We start from the raw sequence: 21,819 nt of genomic DNA on the forward strand, positions 1-21,819 counted from the left end.
CATCTGCAAACAAATGATGCTAGACCTTTTCTCAGAACTTTCTTAACATCTGAGCCATGTTTGCAATTACTTTTAAGAAACTGGTCTCAAGGTAATTTTAGGATGTATGAAGTCAGTTCCCCTCAAGTTCACAAAGGTTTCCTTACAGAGTAGCCACAGGAGTAATTAATCACATTAACTATGGACATATTCCAGTATGTTTGACAACCAGAAAGTGTCAAGATACTTTTGTTATAATTTTGAAAGATATATCCATTGTTTTATCATTTGAAACATAACAATCTTCTATTTTTGCTATGTTTTGATTAGTGTGCTTATGCTATCTTTAAAAAAGACACTTGGTTTGATATTTAGTTTTATAATGCAAAGACATGCAGTTTTAAGTGTGCCCTAAGTGTCCATATACTTTTTGGGGCCACTGTATACAGTATGATTTTGGAAGACCTTAAGATTGTCCAAGTTGGGACAGAAGACATGAGACCTTTCGCCTGACACCTTGCCCCTGGGACCATGTGTTAGGTGGTGTGGTCAGTGATATGCAAGGTTATTCTGAGCATCTCTGTGTTTTTCAGTCTCGAAGCCAGTGTCCATTCTCATGTGTCTTAATCAGAAAGTCCATGAAAGAAAGGATTGTATTGTAGGGCCCTGGATTGTAGTTCAAATCTGTAGTCTAGATTACTCATTAAGCTGCTCTATATGTGGGTGCTAGTTTCTACCAGCGTGATTCTTTTTCAATGATCTGACCTTTCTTTTAGTAGAACCTAATTACACCTGCAAGACAAAATTAGACTGCTTTAATTAGGAGATACAGATGAAGGTTTGTCTAGGTACCTGCTTTACCTGTGATACCCAATGCAATGAAACAACACTTAAACATACAGAGCTTGAGTGTGAAGTGAGATTGCAGGAGACAGTAAGTGTCAAGTAATTAAGGAGAATTATTCTTCCTGGAAAATATTTAATGTTCGACCTTGTGGCAAACATGGTTTTTGTTACATGGTAATGATCAGGACTCAGGATATTACTGTTTTTTGAACTACAAAAACACTTAAATTGTAAACCTTTAGACAACCGTTGGTGGTCCGACTGCTGATTTGTTTTAAATGAGTTCACAACCTGAGGTGGTAGCGTGGTGATGCAGCCTTTACACCTTGGGATGTGAAATAATTTTCAATAGTGAATAAACTTTCCGAGTCTGCTTATACTGTGGTTACCACATGTAGGTCCCTTTAATTTCCACGATGTCAAAAAAGGGACTGGATGAATTAATCCAGCAGTTTAAATATGGGACGTACCTAGTCAATTAGTAGGATTGACTACTAACATTTCTATTTATAGTGGTGGTGGTTTTAATGGCAGACACAATTCTCAAATTAATTGAGAGACAGCCCTTCTCGGAGAGCATTTTGCATGATAATTGTTGAACTTAACAGTAAGCCTAACAGAGCCTAATTATACTTTTATTGGTTCCTTAACACATACTAGTCATTCAGACTGCTACTGACTAGTTGATAATGAAAACTGGTAGTTTCGCACATCCTTAGTTTGATTACCTAAATAAATTAAATTGCGATATATCCTAGTGTGATTATTAAACTGCAAAAGGCTGTGATTTAATCAAATATATTATCTGCATGAGCTGCGCACTTCAAAATGAAAGTGTGTAATAAATTCCAAAAAAATAACCATTCAATAACCACAATATACATTGTGTGTTTAAATATTACACCTGTTAGGCACATAAAATGTTCTGGAAATGGTCCTTTGAAAATAGAGAGAACCCTGATTAGGTATCATGAACAAACAATTAACAATATTTTTGCATCTATTAATGCTGCATTTATTAATCTTAGTTGATTTCTAAATATACAATTGTTCATTTATAATGCATTAACTAACCTATTCAAATGTTTATGTCAAAATAAACATTAACCAAGCTTATTAAGAACGTATAAATTAATAACAAGATTAATAACTTATTAATCTTAATAAATTATGCTTTAAAATTATTGCTTATTATAAAATCATGTGAACTAATCGCTATAACATATAGAAACCTGTTGTAAAGTGTTACCGAATGTTGGTTCATGGCAACAAACACAGATACCTGCAAGCACTCCATTAACACCCTGCCATTCCAACTTGTATATTTTGGTTGAACCAGAGTCCATAAGTAGTATTGTACTGTATTTATTGGCCTTTTCCACATTTCTACATGAAATGTAAGAATCTAATATTAAAAAATATAAAAATAAAACAAACAGAAATAAATCTCTGCTATTGTGATTTAATACAACGACTGTACATGGTTATTCAATGAGGAGCTTTTGAAACAGATTCTGTGAAATTGTAAATTCTGTTTATCTCTCACGCCCACACTTTCTCTATCCTTTGGGATTGTGTGCCACTTGTTGTTTACGTTTGTTTGTGTCTTGTTGCTTGGAGCTTGAAGACGTCATACAATTATAAGTCATGGGAGTGGGTACACCTATCAGACTGAGCCCCAGATATACACACACACACACACACACACACACACACACACACACACACACACACACACACACACACACACACACACGACAGACAGACAGACAGACAGACACACACACACACACACACACACAAGAGCAGGTGTACATCCCCTGGTGGGATCTGAGAGAATGCTTTTGCTTCTCTTCCTGTGGCCTTTTCCACGCATTAGTTACTGAGGGCCCATGTGCCCTTAATAATGCTAGTCGCAATGTCTCTGTTTGAAGTGTTTTTCCATAGGGCTATATGTTTGCATGACATTTACTACTATGGTGGTACTATGGTACAGTGATGGTATTATGTGCCATGGTACTGAACGATTACTATTAATATACCATGGTATTTATTTACATGCTACTCCTAATTACTTCTAAGAATACCATGGTTTTTACATGGTATTATCATTGTACATGTCCAAAACAACATGGTATTACCACAGTCTCAATATTTTTTTAAATACAATTTATGTTGGTTTCATCCATTTTTGCATGCATGCATATTTGTGAATGTCATTTTGAAGCAGGTTCTCTCAGAAAAGCTGCACACTTGTATTGAGCTATTTTCATTTGCTCAGGGCTGTGTCTGGGCATTGGTGTGTGTCTCTTATACCAGCTAAGATGTTTAATCTTTGTTATCTATGTGTCAGAAATTCTCTGTCATTCCTTTTCTTAGAAGTATGAATATGCACACTCACTATGATATACTGTAACAACTCTTTTGTGTCTTGTTTTGTTTTTGTATGTTTGTGCATGCTGAGTATATACCCTGTATGCAGAGCATAAATATGCTCACACAAACACAAACACACTCCTTGCTTTCATCTTTTTGAAAATGGTATACATGTGATTATGTTTTACCCCAAAATGAAAATTCTGTGATTATTTACTCACTATCATCATGTTCCAAACCACTATGCTGATATCTTTTGCATCTTTTACATGTAGCTGCACCATGTATCATTTGGGAGCTATCATATGGCTTTGTGTGTGGTGGCGGCATAGTGGCTAAAGCACAGGGCTGTTAATCAGAGGGTCCCTGGTTCGAACCCCACAGCCACCACCATTGTGCCCTTGAACAAGGCACTTAACTCCAGGTTGTTCCGGGGGATTGTCCCTGTAATAATTGCACTGTAAGTCGCTTTGGATAAAAGCGTCTGCCAAATGCATAAATGTAAATGTAAAATATGGCTCTAGAAAACTCCAGATTGTATCAAACAAGACTGCATTTATAGTGGCTTTTTTTGTTTTTTGGAGCTTGACAGACCAAGGTTGCCATAAATGAAATGGAAATGATCTATGTGATGATTCATTAGAACAAATGGGTTTGGAACAATAATGACAGAATTAAAAAATTTTGGTGAACTACTGTTCCTTTAAATTATATCGTTCTCAGGTGCTACTGTCTCCATTTTTTTCCATTCTACATAACATCTCATTTTGAGTTTAAAGGAAGAAAAAAAGTCAAGCGAGTTTGTAACACTGAGTAAATGATGACAACATTTAAATGTTTTGGTGAATTATCCATTTAAGATACCAAAAAATACACTCACTGTTTTCTCTTTTCAGGTTAACATGCCTGAGCTTGCCCTGCTACGTTTCGTAGTTCTGGATGATGATTATATTGGTGATGACTTCATTGGCCAGTACACTATTGCCTTTGAGTGTCTTCAGCCTGGCTATCGCAACGTGCCCCTGTTGGGCCTCACTGGAGACCCTTTGCCACATGCCAGCCTGTTTGTACACGTGGCCATCACGAACCGCAGAGGTGGGGGTAAGGCCCAGAGACGGGGTCTGTCCGTCAGGAGAGGAGTGCGCCGTGGACGAGAGTATGTCACCCTCCGAAACACGGGCATCAAAGTGCTGGACGACTCTTTCCGCTCCTCCAGCACACCTCTGCGAGAGGCTACAGATCTACGAGAGGATGCACTGGTAAGGGAGTAGGCACATTTCAAAAGTTTAAACCACACAAAACACTGGCAGTTTCAATACTAGGCAAGGCACAGACCTGTGATTGTGTTGTATTATGAATGCCAGATCTGTGAAGTTGCTGACTGCTTAGAAACCTATATTCTAGAGAGAATCATGGAATATGATACTTTTCTGAAGTTGAACTGTGAAATAACCTGTTGTCCTGTGTGCAGATTTAAAAGCTTTGCTAATGTATTCCGTAAAAGGGCCAGGATGGAACTGGTCCATCCAGACTGATAGCTGGTCCAAACTGCTGTTGGAATATAATGGTTTAGAAATAATGAGAAAAACAAAACAAATACACTGTATTTTTTGCTCTCTAAATAATCATAGCTAAAATGTATGCATTGCACACTTTATTTGCTCTATAGCTAGTTTTTATCACATATTTTCCTTTTGAATAGTTTCGTTTAATTAGTTAACTCTTTCCACATGGTTTGTGTAGCATTATTCAGTGGATTGTACAGATAATTAGTATGTACTGTGTGGTTCAGTGGGTTAACATAAATGTGTAGATATTGTAATTGTGCATTTAAATGTGCAGCACAACACTTGGCTTTTTAAAATGAGCAAGAAAAGAATAAAATGTCTCAAAGGGATACACGTAATATTTGCAATGAAATTAGAGAGTATATAGCCGTAAACAGAATGTACTTGGATATTTCTGGCCTCATCACTTCAGAACATCACGCGTCAGTTGCAGTCTTTCACTGAAAAATACTGACCTTCTTATTTAATAATCAGCCATTACAGTTGCCACGAAATTCTGGAAACATTTAAGTCTTAGTTCTGGACAAGTAAAAACCAGACAGAATACCACACCTCCACACTGGAGCATTGCCATCCATTGTGAAACCAAAGCTTAGTTTTACTCACCATTTCTCAGTTTTACTCTTTGAGAGGGCCTGCTTGTAAAAGTAACTATACTGAGAAACATATGCTCAGCAAAATCGACAAACAACTGTCCAGTGTTCATCTGGAATTTCTAGCACACCCTAGAAATAATACCAAGAATAAACACTTTTCTGCTGACCTAGAATGAAGTCAGTAAGGGTGACTGTAAGCCAGGGGCAGACTTGGAAGAGAAATCGGCCCTGGATTTGAATAAAGTTATTGAGGGGGAGTGTTCGACCATTCAGCCACATTTTGCGGCAGGTCCACCGGGAAAAGTCCTGGTTCTGGTGACAGACAGGACAGGATCAGATGCCACAAGAGTGTGTTGAAGAAGAGGGAGAGAGTTACTCTGAATGCTTAATTACTGTGTTCACAATGACCTAGTGACCTACAGTAACCCAAAAATATATTTGGACACTTAAGCCACGATATGTGAATTTTATTACATTTAAACAACAAAATATCAAACCTTTGGGCATTTATTTTCACTAAGACATTTTTTCAATTACATTTAACCATGGCCGCAAAATAAGTGGGATTAGTCAGTAGTTCATATACAGTATGTGCCTTAGCGGAGGAACCACAGGTGTTCTTCATCTACATCAACTACATGTATTTTATTATTCAAAACGTAAACTTCTTTTTGTGAAATGTTTTGCTTGAAAAGTGGATTTGTTATTTTTCTTGAAAATAATTGCCATTTGGTTTGATATTTTGTTATCTAATGCAATGACATTCTTACATTTTAAGTGTGACTTAAGTGTCGCTTCCTGCTGACAAAAATGTCTTAAACAAGCTTTTTTTTTTCAGCAGAGCTGTACACTCACATATCTTTCTGGATTCACTTTGTCCTTCCATGCCTGCATTTGCATTAAATTGTTTTCCCTGTATAATCTAGTTTCTTTGCCAGTATTATTTTATTCATAGCTGACCAGGGCTGATCTACCAGGGTGGCAACTGCTAATGCCACTCTAAGAAAAGGCATCGCCACCCAATCTGCCACCCCAGTTTAAGTATACAAATTATATTTATAAAATTGAATGTGAGATGTTGACATTGTGTAGGGGTTTATTCATGTCGAACTGCCTCAACTCTCACCGGACACACAAATGACTACACAGACTGATGGTGTGATTGATTACAGCGGCAGCCAATCATGTGAAAGTGGTCAATTTCGTGATAGGTTAAAGAAGCGGCCAATGGCGTGATGGGTTACAGCAGCAGCCGCCAATCACGTACGTGCTGCTGCAGCGTTTGTGCAGCGTTTGTGCAGCGTTTGTGCAGTGTTTGGGTATGTGCGGCTTTAGGTTTTTTTTCTTATTTCCTCAACCACAACAACAATATGGACAAATACATGAAGAATGAAGAGATTAAAAAAGAGAAAAGAGATTAATTTCTAAATTTTTTGTGATTATTTGATATATTGCACTTTCTGAAATAGCTTTCATCAGGTATGCGTATAATCCAGGTGAAACATCTCCAGGGCCCGGTTTTTCAAAAGGTTTAATCCGGATAAAATTGATCCGGATTTAGTAATCCTTTTTTTGCGATCCGTGATCACGTAATCCAGCTTACTTTTGAGCCAGTTTTTCAAAGCAACATCGGATTGGATCAATCTGATCCGGATAGGAACTTTTCAGGATCACCAAATCTGGATAACCAGTGCTCAAACAGGATAGGAAATCACAATGTAGAACTATAGATATGTAAAGAGCAACAAGTAGAATAGCCAGTGTGGGGTCAATATAAGTTTATTTTTATTTGAAATGAAAACACACACACATTTAAAAAAAACTAAAAACAAGAAAAACCCCACCCCATCCTCTTCCAGCAGTCCGCTCATCTGAGACCTACAACACAAACACTGTACAGTGAAGATATTTATAACAAGTTTCAAATATAGATGTATTGAATTAAAAAAAAGACTTAATGTCAAATACGCCACAATAATTTCAGACTTCCTCATCTGATGTGGAGAGACCAGCTTGTCTGAGCGTAGCCTTTAGGAGGCGGATCTCAAGTCTGGCCTTGGTTTGCTGCAGTTTGGTCAGAGTCAGTTGTTCCTCTGCCAGACGAAGCTGTGCTTCTGCCCTTTCAGTCTCTTTTTGCAGAAGTGCCTTGTAATCATCATCTTTGTTTGATGAAGGGCGCTTCAACACTGCTCATTGCAGAGCAAGATGTGCAATTGAGCGTTTAAATGGAGTTCTTAAGAGGCGCTTTGCATGCCTTAACTACCTGAGAGCGGAACCACTGAAAGCATGCAACATAACCCTTGCCTGTATTGTCCTGCACAACATTGCTACTAAGCGCAATGTCCCTCTCTGTGCTGCCAATGATGCACCTGAGCCCCTTGGAGACCCTAACCAACCTCCTGCATTCTGCCAGAATGAGCAAACAGGACGTGCAACAAGGGACGCAATAGTTAGACACTATTTCTGATTTGGATTTGTTTTGGATTTCAAAAATCAGTGATTGCCATTCTTTGCATTTTTTTGGTTATTCTGTAATCATTGCATGCATCACTAATAAATATTCTAAAAACAAAAATATTTTCGATTGTGATGAATATATATATCAATTAGTGACAGAATAAAATGTATTGTTTTTGGTCAATTTTGAAAGCTGTTTGGGGGATTATTTTATGAGGCCAAACTCTTTCTATTTTGCTGTAGGCCTATACTGAAAGGCTGAATACGTTAAAGCCTACCTAATCACTGTAGCCTGACGGATGAACAAATAAAATTAAAACCTTATGAATAAATAGGATATCTTGTAAGATACTGCATGATCCAAATATAGTATTATTTGATACATTTTTAAAGTTTTCATTACATTTTGGGCATGAAATCCACGCTGAATCCACCCTTCTGATGGGATCAGTTTAATCCAGATTTTTTTGGATCAAAGTGATACAAATCCTCCAAAAAAGTTCTGAAAAACCCAAACTAAAGGTTTGATCCGGATCAAAACCAAGATTGGATTACGTGATCTAATCCGATAATGTAATCCGTTTTTTCTTTTGAAAAACCCATTTTCAAGATTTGATCCAATCCGTTATCCAAAATCCTAGTGGATTACTTTTGAAAAACCGGGCCTAGTTCTTGAGTAGGAGTTTCTATTTCATCTGATGATGTTTTGATTGGTGATCCGTCGCTTATTTTTAATTTAATGATAAATGTTCGTTGTGGCTATTGTTAGTGCCGTTTAGTGTCAGCAGTTTTATTTCTGCAGCTCACGCTCTTTTACGGGAAATATATGTCCCCCATTGTGATTATTATTTGTGTGTATGTAGATCATTTGTTCTGTCTTTATCTCCCTCTCTCTTAATCACAAATAAAATGAATGAGAGTTATAAATATATGTTAGGAGTTTCACAAAAATAAAGTGAATTCACAAATAAATAAAATGAGATTTGCAAATAAAAAAATATTTACAAATATATCGAACTTCTTCGTAGGTAGCTGTTTTTTCAAATACAGAACGGACAATAAATGTGTCTGTGTTTCAACTACTCTTGTCTCCCAGCATCTTTTATTGCATATTATATTTAAAGTGTAACACTCATCCACTGACATACAGATGCAATCTTGGTTTATTACAATAAACATTTATATTTGGGTGTATTAGAATCCAGAGCCTCTAAAAACTACATGCTAAAAGTAACCACTAGAGACTAGACCAATCAGTCACAATCTTGATTAAATTGATGCTGATCTATGTGCTCCTCTACTGAAAAAATAAAAAAAACTGATAGTGGCAGATGTAGAGATTAAATTACCATATTACGTGAAATATCTATTTGAGTGCTTGAATTGGTCATTAAGAATGACCGGTTATCAAAATAGGTCATTTAAAATAATATTTAATGTGCATAAAATAACTCATATTCATGAGTTTCGCAGCACTGCCACCCAAAGTACAGTTTCCCTAGAGTTTATTTTAATTTAGCTTTTGTGTTGCCACCCCTCATAGTTTGCTTGCCACCCCATGAAAACATTTCTAGATCCACCCCTGTAGTTGGCCAGCCATGCCGTTTATACATATAAACGTAGATATACATGCTAATAACCTATAACACTCACCCACTCATACATCCCCAAATGGGTTTGGTAATCATGGTTGTTGGTGTGCAACTCTGTCAGGTGGAAAATAGAAACAGGCTGTCTATCTGCTACACTGTAATGAGAGGAAATACTTGATAAAGGCTGAACATCCAATCAGACCAAAAGCTGACACCTTTGATTGCCAAGCAGACACAGAAAACTGTCTAAATGCAAAGGTTAATCTGTCTGTATACAGGAGCGAAAGTTCATTATTTTGATCTTGCCTCATGACAGTAGCTTTACAGAACACTGTACATTTCTACGCTTTTCTCAATTAATTTAAATGTCATGAGTGTTTGAATGACTCTCTTGTTTTCTCATGGATTTTTGCACTTGTGATTGTCTGCTGTAAGTGTACGTTATTTGTCCAAATAGAAAAGTGCACTGGTTGAACTGTGCCTTTAACATGCCACCATTTTTTTAAGGGGCTTACAATGAGCTAAAATGGATAAAGAAGTTTTTTTTTCCCAATTTATATATTTACACACCCCTTTATCTGGAACATTTGTGGTAAACCAGTGTGACTTTTTCATCTTTCTGTAGAGCACAACAATGGCTTTCAAAGAGCAGTGTGGGCTCCCCCCAGTGGCCACATTGAAGCAGTGCATCCAGAGTTTGGCCACGAGGTTGCAGAGTCCAGATGGGCCCCCAGGGGCCACGCTCACTCTGAAGGATGGTTACCCATGTCTGGAACTTGTGGGCAACTTGACTGACGCCACTCGTAAACTGCTAAATGTTTATGACACTGTAAGAGACACACATTTACGTAGGACATTTACGTACGTTTTAATGTTGCATGATTGTTGTTGTGTTTTATGTGTAATTTGCAAGGCTCTGTATAATAACAGACTAAGCATATGGCGGGAAGACTTTTTTGAATGTTAACATATTATGCTATTGCCAAATTTCTTAGGCATTACTAATGTGTTGATAAAACCTTTTTTTGTTTGTTTAGTTTTTATAAAGATATGGTTCAGAGTATGCTGAGAAACACACACACACACTCACTGATCTCTCTCAATATAATTTAATAACACTTGACAAAGCAGCTCTAAAACAGAGTATTTTACTACTGTAATATGAAACATGGACCTTTGTCAGACTAGACACTTAATTTAATTTGATATGAATGAAAATACTAACTAAAACGATTTTTGCTGCTTGTTCAATTTACTTAATTCAAATGAGCTTCTGAAACATGATTATTGAACATTGAAGTATTAAATATGAACAATAAATACTCACCTGACAATGAGTGTTGGTGTCAAACAACCATTAATTATCCAATGAATGGGCAGCAATCAATCAATCAAATTGTCCAATAGGAGCCACCCGAATTTCAGTCAATGAACACATCTATGGATGTTTAGTACCCCATATGCCTATAAAAATGCTCATGTTGCCTTAACATGATTTAAATTATTTAAAAAAAATCAATTTATGTATTTTTAACTAGTGGATTTGACTAAATAAATGTAAGTCCATACAACAAGACTAGGTCAAATCCAAACAAATATTCTTTTGTTGAGGTAATGTAATTTTAATTGCATGTAAAAGTTTTCTCAATTTTATTAAGTTAATTCAACGGAATTTTTTTTTTGAATGAATAAGGCTGTGAGAGATAGAAGTAGAATCTGATCAACATGTTGTTCAGTAAATGTCTTTGGTGACCTTTGGATGCAGAAATTAAACGTGACCTGCTGTATCTTTTCCTGAATTTTTTTGTCCTCTGGATATTTATCAGAAAAAATTTTTATGAGTTGTCAGCTGAACAATCAACACCAAATGACACAATTGTACAATGCTTAAACCCTCATGGCCTCATTTTCATTTGTGTCAAATTAAATATGGCATATACTCTTTAAGTTCTATATCATATTGATGTGAAACATTAACAAAACACTTTAATATATTAATCAGATCTCCTTTTGTTAAATAATGTAACTAACCAATCTGGATGTATTACACTGCCTTTTGTATTTTAAACAATATTTTCAGCCATCCCACACTTATATGTATGTGTGTGTGTGTGCGGGAGTTCTTCTTTTAGAATAGGTACATTGGATTGGGTAAGACATTATCTGAAGCAATAGTAACAATTCTCCTCCTCTTCTCCAGTCGTGGGCTTGCACTCTTTCTCTCTATCTCTGTTTCTTCCTGAGGGTTGACACGAAGACTTCTGCTGTGTGTTTGAGATGGTATAGTGTGCACTGGCTGGCAGGACTACATTTTATAAATATCTTCACTGTGGGAGAGGGCAGCGAGGGTCTTGCCAGAAGGAAATTTATTGCTCAAAGATTACTTTTACATAGTTCAGGATATAATGGATTTTCCAGTTGTGTTTCGTTCAAGTATAAATTTGGTCTCAGATGTTTCTCGTAAAATTGATTAGGAAAAATAGTATAAGAGCTACATTTTGATGAGATGTACTTTGATATATACTTTGTAAATGTTTGTGTTCATATTGGAATCTTATTGCAAACCATCACAGAAAATCAAATGTGTGTGTGTTTGCATATATGAGCAGATCATAATCTTGGTCTTGTCTGTAAACTTCTCAGATGATCTCGGCCAACAAGCAGCTGATTGAGAATGCAGATGGAGTGCAGGAGCGAATCGCACAAGTGCAAAAGACAGGTGACTACAGGTGGGAAGGGGGGAGAAGAGGATGAAGAGAAAATTAGAGAAGGATGAATAATCTTTGTCTTTCAGCCAAATGTATTTTCATTGAGGCCCCATAAGGATGCTTGAGAAACAATTCACAAAGTTAAAAATGTTGCATTTAAAGAAGTTCCTGGACTCCACAACACACAAAGTCCCCTATCAACACTTTAAAGCATTGCCTTTTAAGATGAAAGATGTTGAAAATACATTCATAAAATGGTTTTGACGTGTTGTATTCCATTAAGGCTACATAAGATGGTATCATATGAAGAAGTACAGTGTAGTTATTTGGTTATTGTGGCTACTGTTCAATTATTATAAATTAATATGGGATCTTCTTTCCAACAGTGTGTGAAGCTTTCAGAATTTCACCAAACACACATACATATTTGGGTCTTTAGAGACCTGGTATTTATATCTATCACAAAGGGATCTACAAAAAGCTCAGATAGTGTTAAATGTTCAAAAATATTTTCAAATTAATAGTTAATAAAATAATAGAATAAAGTATAGTTTGATATATGTATGTATATATATATATTTTTTTTAATAGACTGGCAGCCAAAAGTTTGAAATAATATACAGATTTTGCTCTTATGGAAAGAAATTGGTACTTTTATTCACCAAAGTGGCATTCAACTGATCACAGTGTATAGTGAGGATATTAATAGCTGATCCCAATAAAACTCAATGGGGTTAAGATCCATAACACTCTTTTCCAATTATCTGTTGTCCAATGTCTCTGTTCCTTTGCCCACTTTAACCTTTTCTTTTAGTTTTTCTGTTTCAAAAGTGGCTTTTTCTTTGCAATTCTTCCCATAAGGCGTGTACCCCTGATTCTTCTCTTTCCTGTTGTACATGAAACTGGTGTTGAGCATGTAGAATTCAGTGAAGCTGTCAGCTGAAGACATGTGAGGCGTCTATTTCTCAAACTAGAGACTCTGATGTTCGTATCCTCTTGTTTAGTTGTACATCTGGCCTTCCACATCTCTTTCTGTACTTGTTAGAGACAGTTGTCCTTTGTCTTTGAAGACTGTAGTGTACACCTTTTTATGAAATCTTCAGTTTTTGGCAATTTCAAGCATTGTATAGCCTTTATTCCTCAAAACAATGATTGACTGATCAGTTTCTAGAGAGAGATGGTTCTATTTTTTTTTTGTGCAATTTTTGACCTAATATTGACCTTCAGACATGCCAGTCTTTTGCATACTGTGGCAACTCAAAAACAAACTCAAAGACAACGTTAAGCTTCATTTAATGAACCAAATAGCTTTCGACTGTGTTTGATATAATGGCAAGTGATTTTCTAGTACCAAATTAGCAATTTAGCATGAATACTCAAGGATAAGGTGTAGGAGTTATGGCTGCTGGAAATATGGCCTGTCTAGATTTTATAAAAAATGACTTTTGTCAAATAGTGATGGTGATGTTTTTTACATCAGTAATGTCTGGACTATACTTTTGTGATCAGTTGAATGCCACTTTGGTGAATTAAAGTACAAATTTCCTTCCGAAACAGCAAAATCTATATTAGTCATTAGCACACCCAAATTACAATTTCATGTGTTGTACTTGATGCAGTTTACTTTAATGTTGTTTCTTCATCAAATGGCAATGTCAAATGTAAATCAAATCAATCACTGAAACAACAGTGCCAGCTTGAGTAAGAAATAGCATGTATACTACGTGTACAGGCATATGGGATGCAGATAATTGACCATTGTTGCACAGAAAATCAATTTGATATAGTAGTCATTTGTATGATATATAGTAATAATTTATCTTGTAATTAGCATGAAATTAAAAAAAAGTGATAGTAAGCTTATATAGGCATGAAATAATCATACAAATATAATTTATGGAAGTAAAAAAAAAAAAAAACAAACAATAATTGCCCTATACACTTTTGACACTTAAGCCATTATAAAAAAAGTACATTTTTGGCAATTTTGACCTTTTTAAAAAAATTATTAGATATATTTTTATTTACAGTGTCTATAAGAGAAAGATTGAGGAATACTAAAGAGGTGTGGTTACAACCCCCCAAAATTTATGAGATATAGGGGTTGGAATGAGTCCCGGGTCACTAAAGACCCAAGATATGCGTTTAAGGGTTAAAGGATTTACATTTTATGTTTAACATTTTAATTCCTCCATCCTTTACCCTAACCTTTACTAATGTATTTCCAAACCAATTTTACTTTCTTTCTTTCCATTATCCATTAGAATTAGCATTCCGTTTCATTGGACCACTGAAGTATTTTGTTTAAACAGTTACTTCAGAGATGTGCTCCTACAGTAGTCACATTCAAATCCAGACTCAAAACACATCTGTTTAGCTGTGCATTTACTGAATGAGCACTGTGCCACTCTGTGTCCGACTGTTTGTACTGTATTTTATTTTATTTTATATTCTAAACTGTTTCAATTATTCTTATTTTTTTTTATTCTTATTTTAATCTCTTCTATGTAAAGCACTTGGAATTACCATTGTGTATGAAATGAGCTATATAAATAAACTTGCCTTGCCTTGCCTTGCCAAGTAATAGAGTATCCAAATCCAAATTTTACCTCATTACTCTCACACACATTTTCCCCTGGAATTACACATATCCGAGGCATTTCAGTCAAAATACTTTGTCTCCGTGTCCTTATGAGGATACATTTTTTAAATGAGAGAGAAAGAATGCACAGAAAGTAACAGATATGGAATGAAAAGGCTGCTTTCAAAGGGAAGCACAATATTATCTAATGCGAGGAAGAACAAATACATAGCATCCATTATTTGGCAGCTCAGTTCCTGGAGAATCATGTTCCTACCGTAAATGGCATTTTAAAAATCAGAAGCTCTGTTACTGTCAGGAAAATAGGAAGAATATGTTGTTTATGTGTATGTTTTATTTTATATGTCCTTTCAGGAATGATGTTTCATGAAGACCTAGCCAGGTTAGGGGAGAAGGAAAATTTGAAAGGCCGTAAACAGAGTAAAGCTGTGGAAAGTTTCACTTGGAACATCACTGTGCTGAAGGTAAATAGCGTGAGCTCTCTCTCCCTCCCTCCTTCAAATAGATTTGAAGTTTTGGATTCTGTTTTTTTAGGCAAGAAAAAGGCTTCTGCTGTTTTGAAATTTTATCTCCAAAATTAAGTTGTTTGACCTTATACATGACTTCTGAAATGAGTCACCTCTCTGGGTTCATTTGTTTTTTCAGTCTAAAGTAAATTGATGTTTCATGCCCATTTGATGCGAACACATGTTCAGGGTAAAAGGCAAATGGAATGCCATTAACCTTGCTCTTACAATACTATAATAGTAATTTTCTATATTTATGAACTTACTATTTATTGAAACCAATTCAAATTCTGATTAGGTTTTTGAGTGTGATCTTTCAAGCAATTATTTATTTAAATTACGTTGCAGTAAGTAGTCCATTCCCACAAGTTTGACCCATTCAGGCCAATTTGCGAAAGTTATTGGTGGACAATATCACATTGACAAGGTAATCAACCTATTTGTTTTTGTGTCTCTGCACTGTTTATAACCATGCACTAGACGGACATCTTTGACTGTTAAATATCAAGTTTTTTTCAGCATCTTGCATGGGAGCACTGCATTTTTAATATGGCGTGTCAAGTTAAAAATAACTTACAATTGTTTTGCTGCATCTAGCTTTTATAAACGTAAGAACACTCTCTGCCTGTATGGCCCCTAAGGAGACACTGCCTCCTCTTATATGACTTTTAGGACTTCATTGAGAACACAACAAGATCAAGGAAAGTAAAAAAGAGACGATGGCTCCCTCCAAACCATGAATCCACTTGTGTTGCTGTTGGACAGTGTTATTTTCAACAAATTCTAAATTTGAGATTAGATTTAAATTAAGGTTTAAATAATCTGCCATTCTACTGTCACTCCTCATTGTCCTTATTACATTTTTTTTTATAAAAGTCACCACAGACAAATGGAACAAACAAACAAACTTCATAATAAACCTAGTTCATATAATCCATATCTCTCTCGTTTTCAGGGTCAGTGTGATCTCCTGCGCAGTGCTAAGGTAGATGCTTTGGATACTTTGAGGCAGCTGGCATTGGCTGGGGAGGCGTGTGGCCTGACTTTGACCTCTGATGGTCAGTACATCTCCCACAGCCTGTCCTCCAGACGTGGCAGTAGTCATGGCAACGGTCGCATCTGAGCCCCAGAGACTCGCAGAGGGATTCCGAGAGAATTTAGTAATATATGGATGGATGAAGGAATATATGGATGTTTTGATCACCAGATGAATTGTTGGACATACAGATTGATGGCTGTATAGGTCTATCAGATGAAAAGAAATATAGGGACATTTGTCATTTGAAGATGTGCTCGTTTTGTAGCACAGCATTGACCAGTAGATTTGATGTTAGGACAAAATATGGAATGTTCTTATCAAGACGTACTGAATAAAGGATTTAAGAGGAAATACTTCAGCGATATAAAATGACTGTCAAATCAAAACAAAGATTTTTACTGGAATGAATTCCTGAAATATTTAAGAGGTCCAGACTTTAGTGGTGAACTCCTTGTAGTGCACAGGCTAAACAGAGAAACATTCTTTTATGTTGACAATTTTTCAGGTGCTCCCAACATTTCTGATACATTTATCAATTGAAACTTAAACCAATGCAGACTAGACAATATGTCTCCCCAAATGTTCAGTGTGAGGTTTTTGTTTTTACTCAGGTTTATACAAACACATGTCAGAAACACCCCTTTTAAGGGTTCCACTGATGGAATGCATCGGTGATGCACACCAGCAGGACAACAATGCTTCTTCCCCCAATCCAGTACAGTCCAGCATGAATGGGATATCTCTAGTGCCTCTCCATTGAGGGAAAATGTCCACATTTTCTACTTTCACGTACCTACAGGGAAGTGACACATGTTGACTTCAGCTTATAATGAACATAAGAAGGCTTTGTTTGAACTCTGCTCAACACTCGCTCACAGTGTTAACTGATCCTGTTGCTCACATGGTCAATGATGGGATGACCAGTACAGATTACAACATATATTCCTGTAATCCATGTAGAAGGCGTTCGTGTTTTAATGTAATCTGCACACAGACCTTGGATTGTTCGAGGAACAATTGTTAAACACACAATTTGAATTACATTTTGGATCAAGAGAGACTTTGTTTCCATCATGGGTTCCTTGACTTCTGAATCCAGTGGCCTTGTCTTTGCCACATTTTTTGTCTGGAAGGAGACTTGAAGTAACATGGCAAGAATTACTGAAAAAAAATCGAAAGTAGAAACTTGCGTCTTAGAACTTTCATTATGTAACACTCGACAGTGTTGTGATAGACAAGGTATAAATACTATACTATACTGCTGTTAAAGACACTTACAACAGACTAGATTTTCCCCCTCATGTTGGAGTTTGCACCTTTTCTTTCCACGTGGTAACACAGTAACAGAAATTAGATAACTGACTTTTGAAATACTATATATATATATATATATATATATATATATATATATATATATATATATATATATATATATATATATATATATATATATATAAATTCCCATGATAGGCATATATAAGTGTCCATACGTTGTGTGCTTATGTATGAAAATGTGTGCAAATGTGCTAATGTAAATGTGAGATATTTTAAAGGTACAAGTTTTGAATGTGACAAATCTCTACATTGCTAGAGGGATACGGGCGGTTGTTTTTAAATGAAAACTTTACTATTGGTTGATGTCAAACTCTATTGTTAAGATAGTAAAGGATTGTATTTTTGATGTGAAGACCAAATGAGCATTATTTATTCACAACGTGTGTGAAAATTAATAATGAACAAAAATAAAATTATAAATAAAAATAAGAAAAGCCATAACATTCACACTAACAGATGTTAGACTTCCTGTTGTCCTGTCCTGTGTCTCCACAACCCCTCCACTGTCATTATTAACTCTTTTACTCTTTTTGCTCTCATTTACTTTTCTCTTGGCCTCTTACCTGTGTCCTTGTCCTTTGTGCTCTTCCCATTTTTTCACCCTATCTAAATGAGTAACTGGCACTGCTGATGCTGGACTGAATAATATACACCGAGGCAAGTGATCAGTGTCTGCCCCGTGATTTTGTTTGTTGTTTGTGTGTATGTAGGTGTGTGTACATGTCTCAACTGAATGTGTACTGACTCCTGAATTGTTCCTTAAAAAACAAAACATTTACTGATGACTGAACAAAGCCCTCAGAGGGCATTTTGTGAATTTTATTAGAGAATTGTATACAGTACAGATTTAAGCTGCAAACTGTAAGCCTGTTCCTCTAGCCCCTGGAGCTGCACTTAGAGGATCTGTGTACCAGTAATGGGGCCAAAATCTAAATAATGAATACCCATTCACAGTATTAGCTTTCCATTCCAGTTTAGATTGCTCTTGAGACTTAACCAATCGGAGATGTGAATTGGGTGCGATTGCTATTATGAGCAAAGTTGAGCAATGTAATGCAAATGCATTGTGTCACAGTCTGCAGGGTCAATGACAAGCAAATTGAACCATTGATGTGCACTTTAAATTAAACTGAGCAACCAATTTGGACCAGTCCACTGATTCCTGCAGTGTTAGTTAGTGATCAACATATCAAACGGTGCAATATTACCATGCCGTTTGACCTTAAACCTAATGACTTTCTAACAATTTTTTTCCATGTGGTTTTTGTCCTCTTCACTTAGTGTGTGTTTAATATGTCTACCTTTAATCTAACTCTTAAAATGAAATAAATTATTGTTTTGTCACATTCTTGTTGGCAGTTGGTGTTGCTGTATAAATGGAGAGTAATTATTAAAGGTGAAAAGTGTGCAAAAGCAGAGTTAAATGCAACATTGCTTCTATTTTGAAACGTTGGTTTGTATTTTATAACATTAACAATTTGATGTAACACAGATGTGCCCCAGACTAAATAAAGCTATCTTTTACTGACTGTAGTCTCTTCTGTTGCTTACAACTTTTGTCTTATCAATACTGCCGGACATCTTTGGGCATTTAATGACATGTTTTGGAGTCTAATTGTTAATAAGATGCTTATCCTGACCACTTAACTTTATTTTGTGTTAAAGGGAGATCAATAATTTTGCGACATGACCATGAGAAATTGTCATAAGTAGCCAGCAGATGGAGCAATTTTCAGTGTTTAAAACCAGAATATTATTAAAAACAACAACGCCTGTTTCTTTAGAATCTATTGTACATAAGAGGTTTAAGTGTTCTTTTTCAAAAGATTGAACCCACAGCATATGAACTATCAAAACAAAAATGAATGCCTTTAAAATGCAAATGAAAGACCACTTTGTAAAAATCCGTTTTAAATGTTTTTAAATGCAATAAATATCAGCCTATGTCAATGCACTGTCAATCATAAGAAAATAAATACGATATGTATCACACACATACAGGGTATTTTGACTTTATTGCAATATAGCATTTAGAATAAAACAGGATGAAATTATAACAAACAGATTCAAACTGGTTTTCCATGAATGCAGTGCAGTCTGCATATTCCCTTATGCACCTTTCGCAGAGTTATATTTTTATTTATTTATTTACCAACTGATTTCTCATGCAGATTGGCTGCTATCAATTGGGAAACATTTGTCATGTATTCTGGCTCATACAACTGGAAACTGTTGTTAGCGAAATTACCTCATGGTGGAGACAGTGACATACTGAATTACAGAGCAAGATTAGAAATTGAATTCACTTCACACAATCACCCCTGGTAACAGTTTGAAAAGGCCAAAAGCAGAAAACCCTACCAAAAGTTACATATTCAACATTGTTAATATCATATAATAATCAAACAATAGCACAAAATGTCTTTTTTTATGTCACAGAGTGATAGTAGATTGTTTGAATCTTGTCATCTCTTTTTCATTCCAGCTGTCACTATCAATCCATAAAACTCAAAGTGTTATCCTTTTTCTCTACACGACCCACTTGGTGATCACCAAAGTGCGGCTGCTGAGTCCCCGTTAGACACGACGGTTTTATAGACACGCATCCCACAGGAGCATGTAAGGATATGAGACATTGTACTAAGCAGACAGGTGAAATGACAGGCTGACAGATCATCATGCAGCAGAGAACATCTGGCCGCAGCTGAATTGCATCAAGAGCATGCGCAGATCAGCCCTCTGAACCCGCCTGAGGCCACGAGGGTCAGGGTGCCACACTCGAAGACTTTTAAGGCACTTAGGTTCCATAATGCCCACAGGGGTAGATTGCAGAGTTAAAAACAATTCCACGGCCATTTTACTTGAAAGCATTCCAGGGGCGGACGGGGAAGAGAAATGGTCTGGTGGCCATTGGCCAATGGCCTAAAAGTTGGTGCCGTTGTGTGCCGTTGTGTGGCCTAGCTTTCTGCATAACGCGATGGCCCATTTCAGCTTATAGCGGGTAGTTGTGTATAGTGGTTTCCCCTTTGAGGAAAATCCCGGTTCTCCTTATGGCCAGTCTGCCCATGAAGCATGAAAGTAGGCTACGGAAGAGCTGCCTGAAATCTTTTTATTTATTGCTTCTGTTTGCCGCGAAACATGGTAAGCATTTGTGAAATGTACAGCACTGTAAACATATGTGCCCAGTAAAGTATATATGCTGTCTTAAAATTTTAAGTAATATCAAAGAGGTGTCAAAGTTACAACCTGCAGTGAAAGATTGCACTTTTTCGACCACTTTGAACTTGATATTCCAGATTGAGTACAACCCCTCAATCGAAAGCATATGTTGATTACCACAAACATATCATTTCTTCTCGTTCCTCGTTTTCTTAAAAAAAAAACAAGGCACTTACAATGCAAGTATATTGGGCCAGTTTTTGGAGGGTGTAGAGGCTGAAACACTTTTCTCATATTTTTGATAAAGGAGTAGTTCACCCAAAAATCGTTTACTCACCCTTATGTCATCTGAAAGTCGTATGACTTTCTTTCTTCCGCGGAACACAAACAATTATATTTTAATGGAGATATGATGTCTGTTTGTCCATACAATGGTGACCACATTCATGCACCAAAAATAACATAAAAGCAGCAGAAAACATGGTTTAAGCCATGTTTTCTGAATTGATCCACGTGGTTTTGAGTTGGAACAAACCAAAATGTAACTCCTTTTTCACTATATCTTGACATCAGCAGTCTCCTTGGTGACCATGATTTCAAGATCTATTACACTTCCTAGCGCCATCTAGCACTCTGCACATTCGTCAAGCACTAGGAAGTGTAATCGAGCTTGAAATTATGATCATGACTAATGACTGAAATGACAATATTTTGAAAAGAAAATGGTTTCCTGACAAACAGATTATTCTGCACACAGAAACATCTCCTTCTTAGACATCCATTAAAAAAACCCTCTCATCTCCTCGCCAGTGTACTGCCAATAGAATGTCTATTGGACCACCACGTTATGCATTGCTATGCTAACCTTGTAGGCTCACCTTGATAGTAGGCTCATTACTGGGATTACAGAGTTTACCTGCCATATGTCGTCATGACAACAAAATTGTGTATAACTTTACACATTTAAGGTTAATAAGCGATTTTATCACACTAGATTAATGTTCATGTATCATGAACTGGCTCCATTTACTTCTATTGTAAGTGCCTTACTAAACA

General features: G+C 36.3%; 1 protein-coding gene across 1 annotated transcript in view; it reads left to right on the forward strand.

Annotated features, from left to right (window-relative positions):
* The window catches only part of LOC127655211 (inactive phospholipase C-like protein 1), a 90,808-nt gene extending 73,138 nt beyond the window's left edge, over positions 1–17,670 (forward strand). The window contains exons 4-8 of the mRNA XM_052142883.1: positions 4,098–4,460; positions 10,040–10,243; positions 12,058–12,133; positions 15,079–15,188; positions 16,186–17,670. Of these exons, the coding sequence (XP_051998843.1) occupies positions 4,098–4,460; positions 10,040–10,243; positions 12,058–12,133; positions 15,079–15,188; positions 16,186–16,353 (921 nt within the window). The 3' untranslated portion in view covers positions 16,354–17,670. The remainder of the gene's footprint in view (positions 1–4,097; positions 4,461–10,039; positions 10,244–12,057; positions 12,134–15,078; positions 15,189–16,185) is intronic.
* Positions 17,671–21,819: the final 4,149 nt, after the last annotated feature.

This window comes from Xyrauchen texanus, chromosome 14 (assembly GCF_025860055.1).
Source record: "Xyrauchen texanus isolate HMW12.3.18 chromosome 14, RBS_HiC_50CHRs, whole genome shotgun sequence".
NCBI classification, from domain to species: Eukaryota; Metazoa; Chordata; class Actinopteri; order Cypriniformes; family Catostomidae; genus Xyrauchen; species Xyrauchen texanus.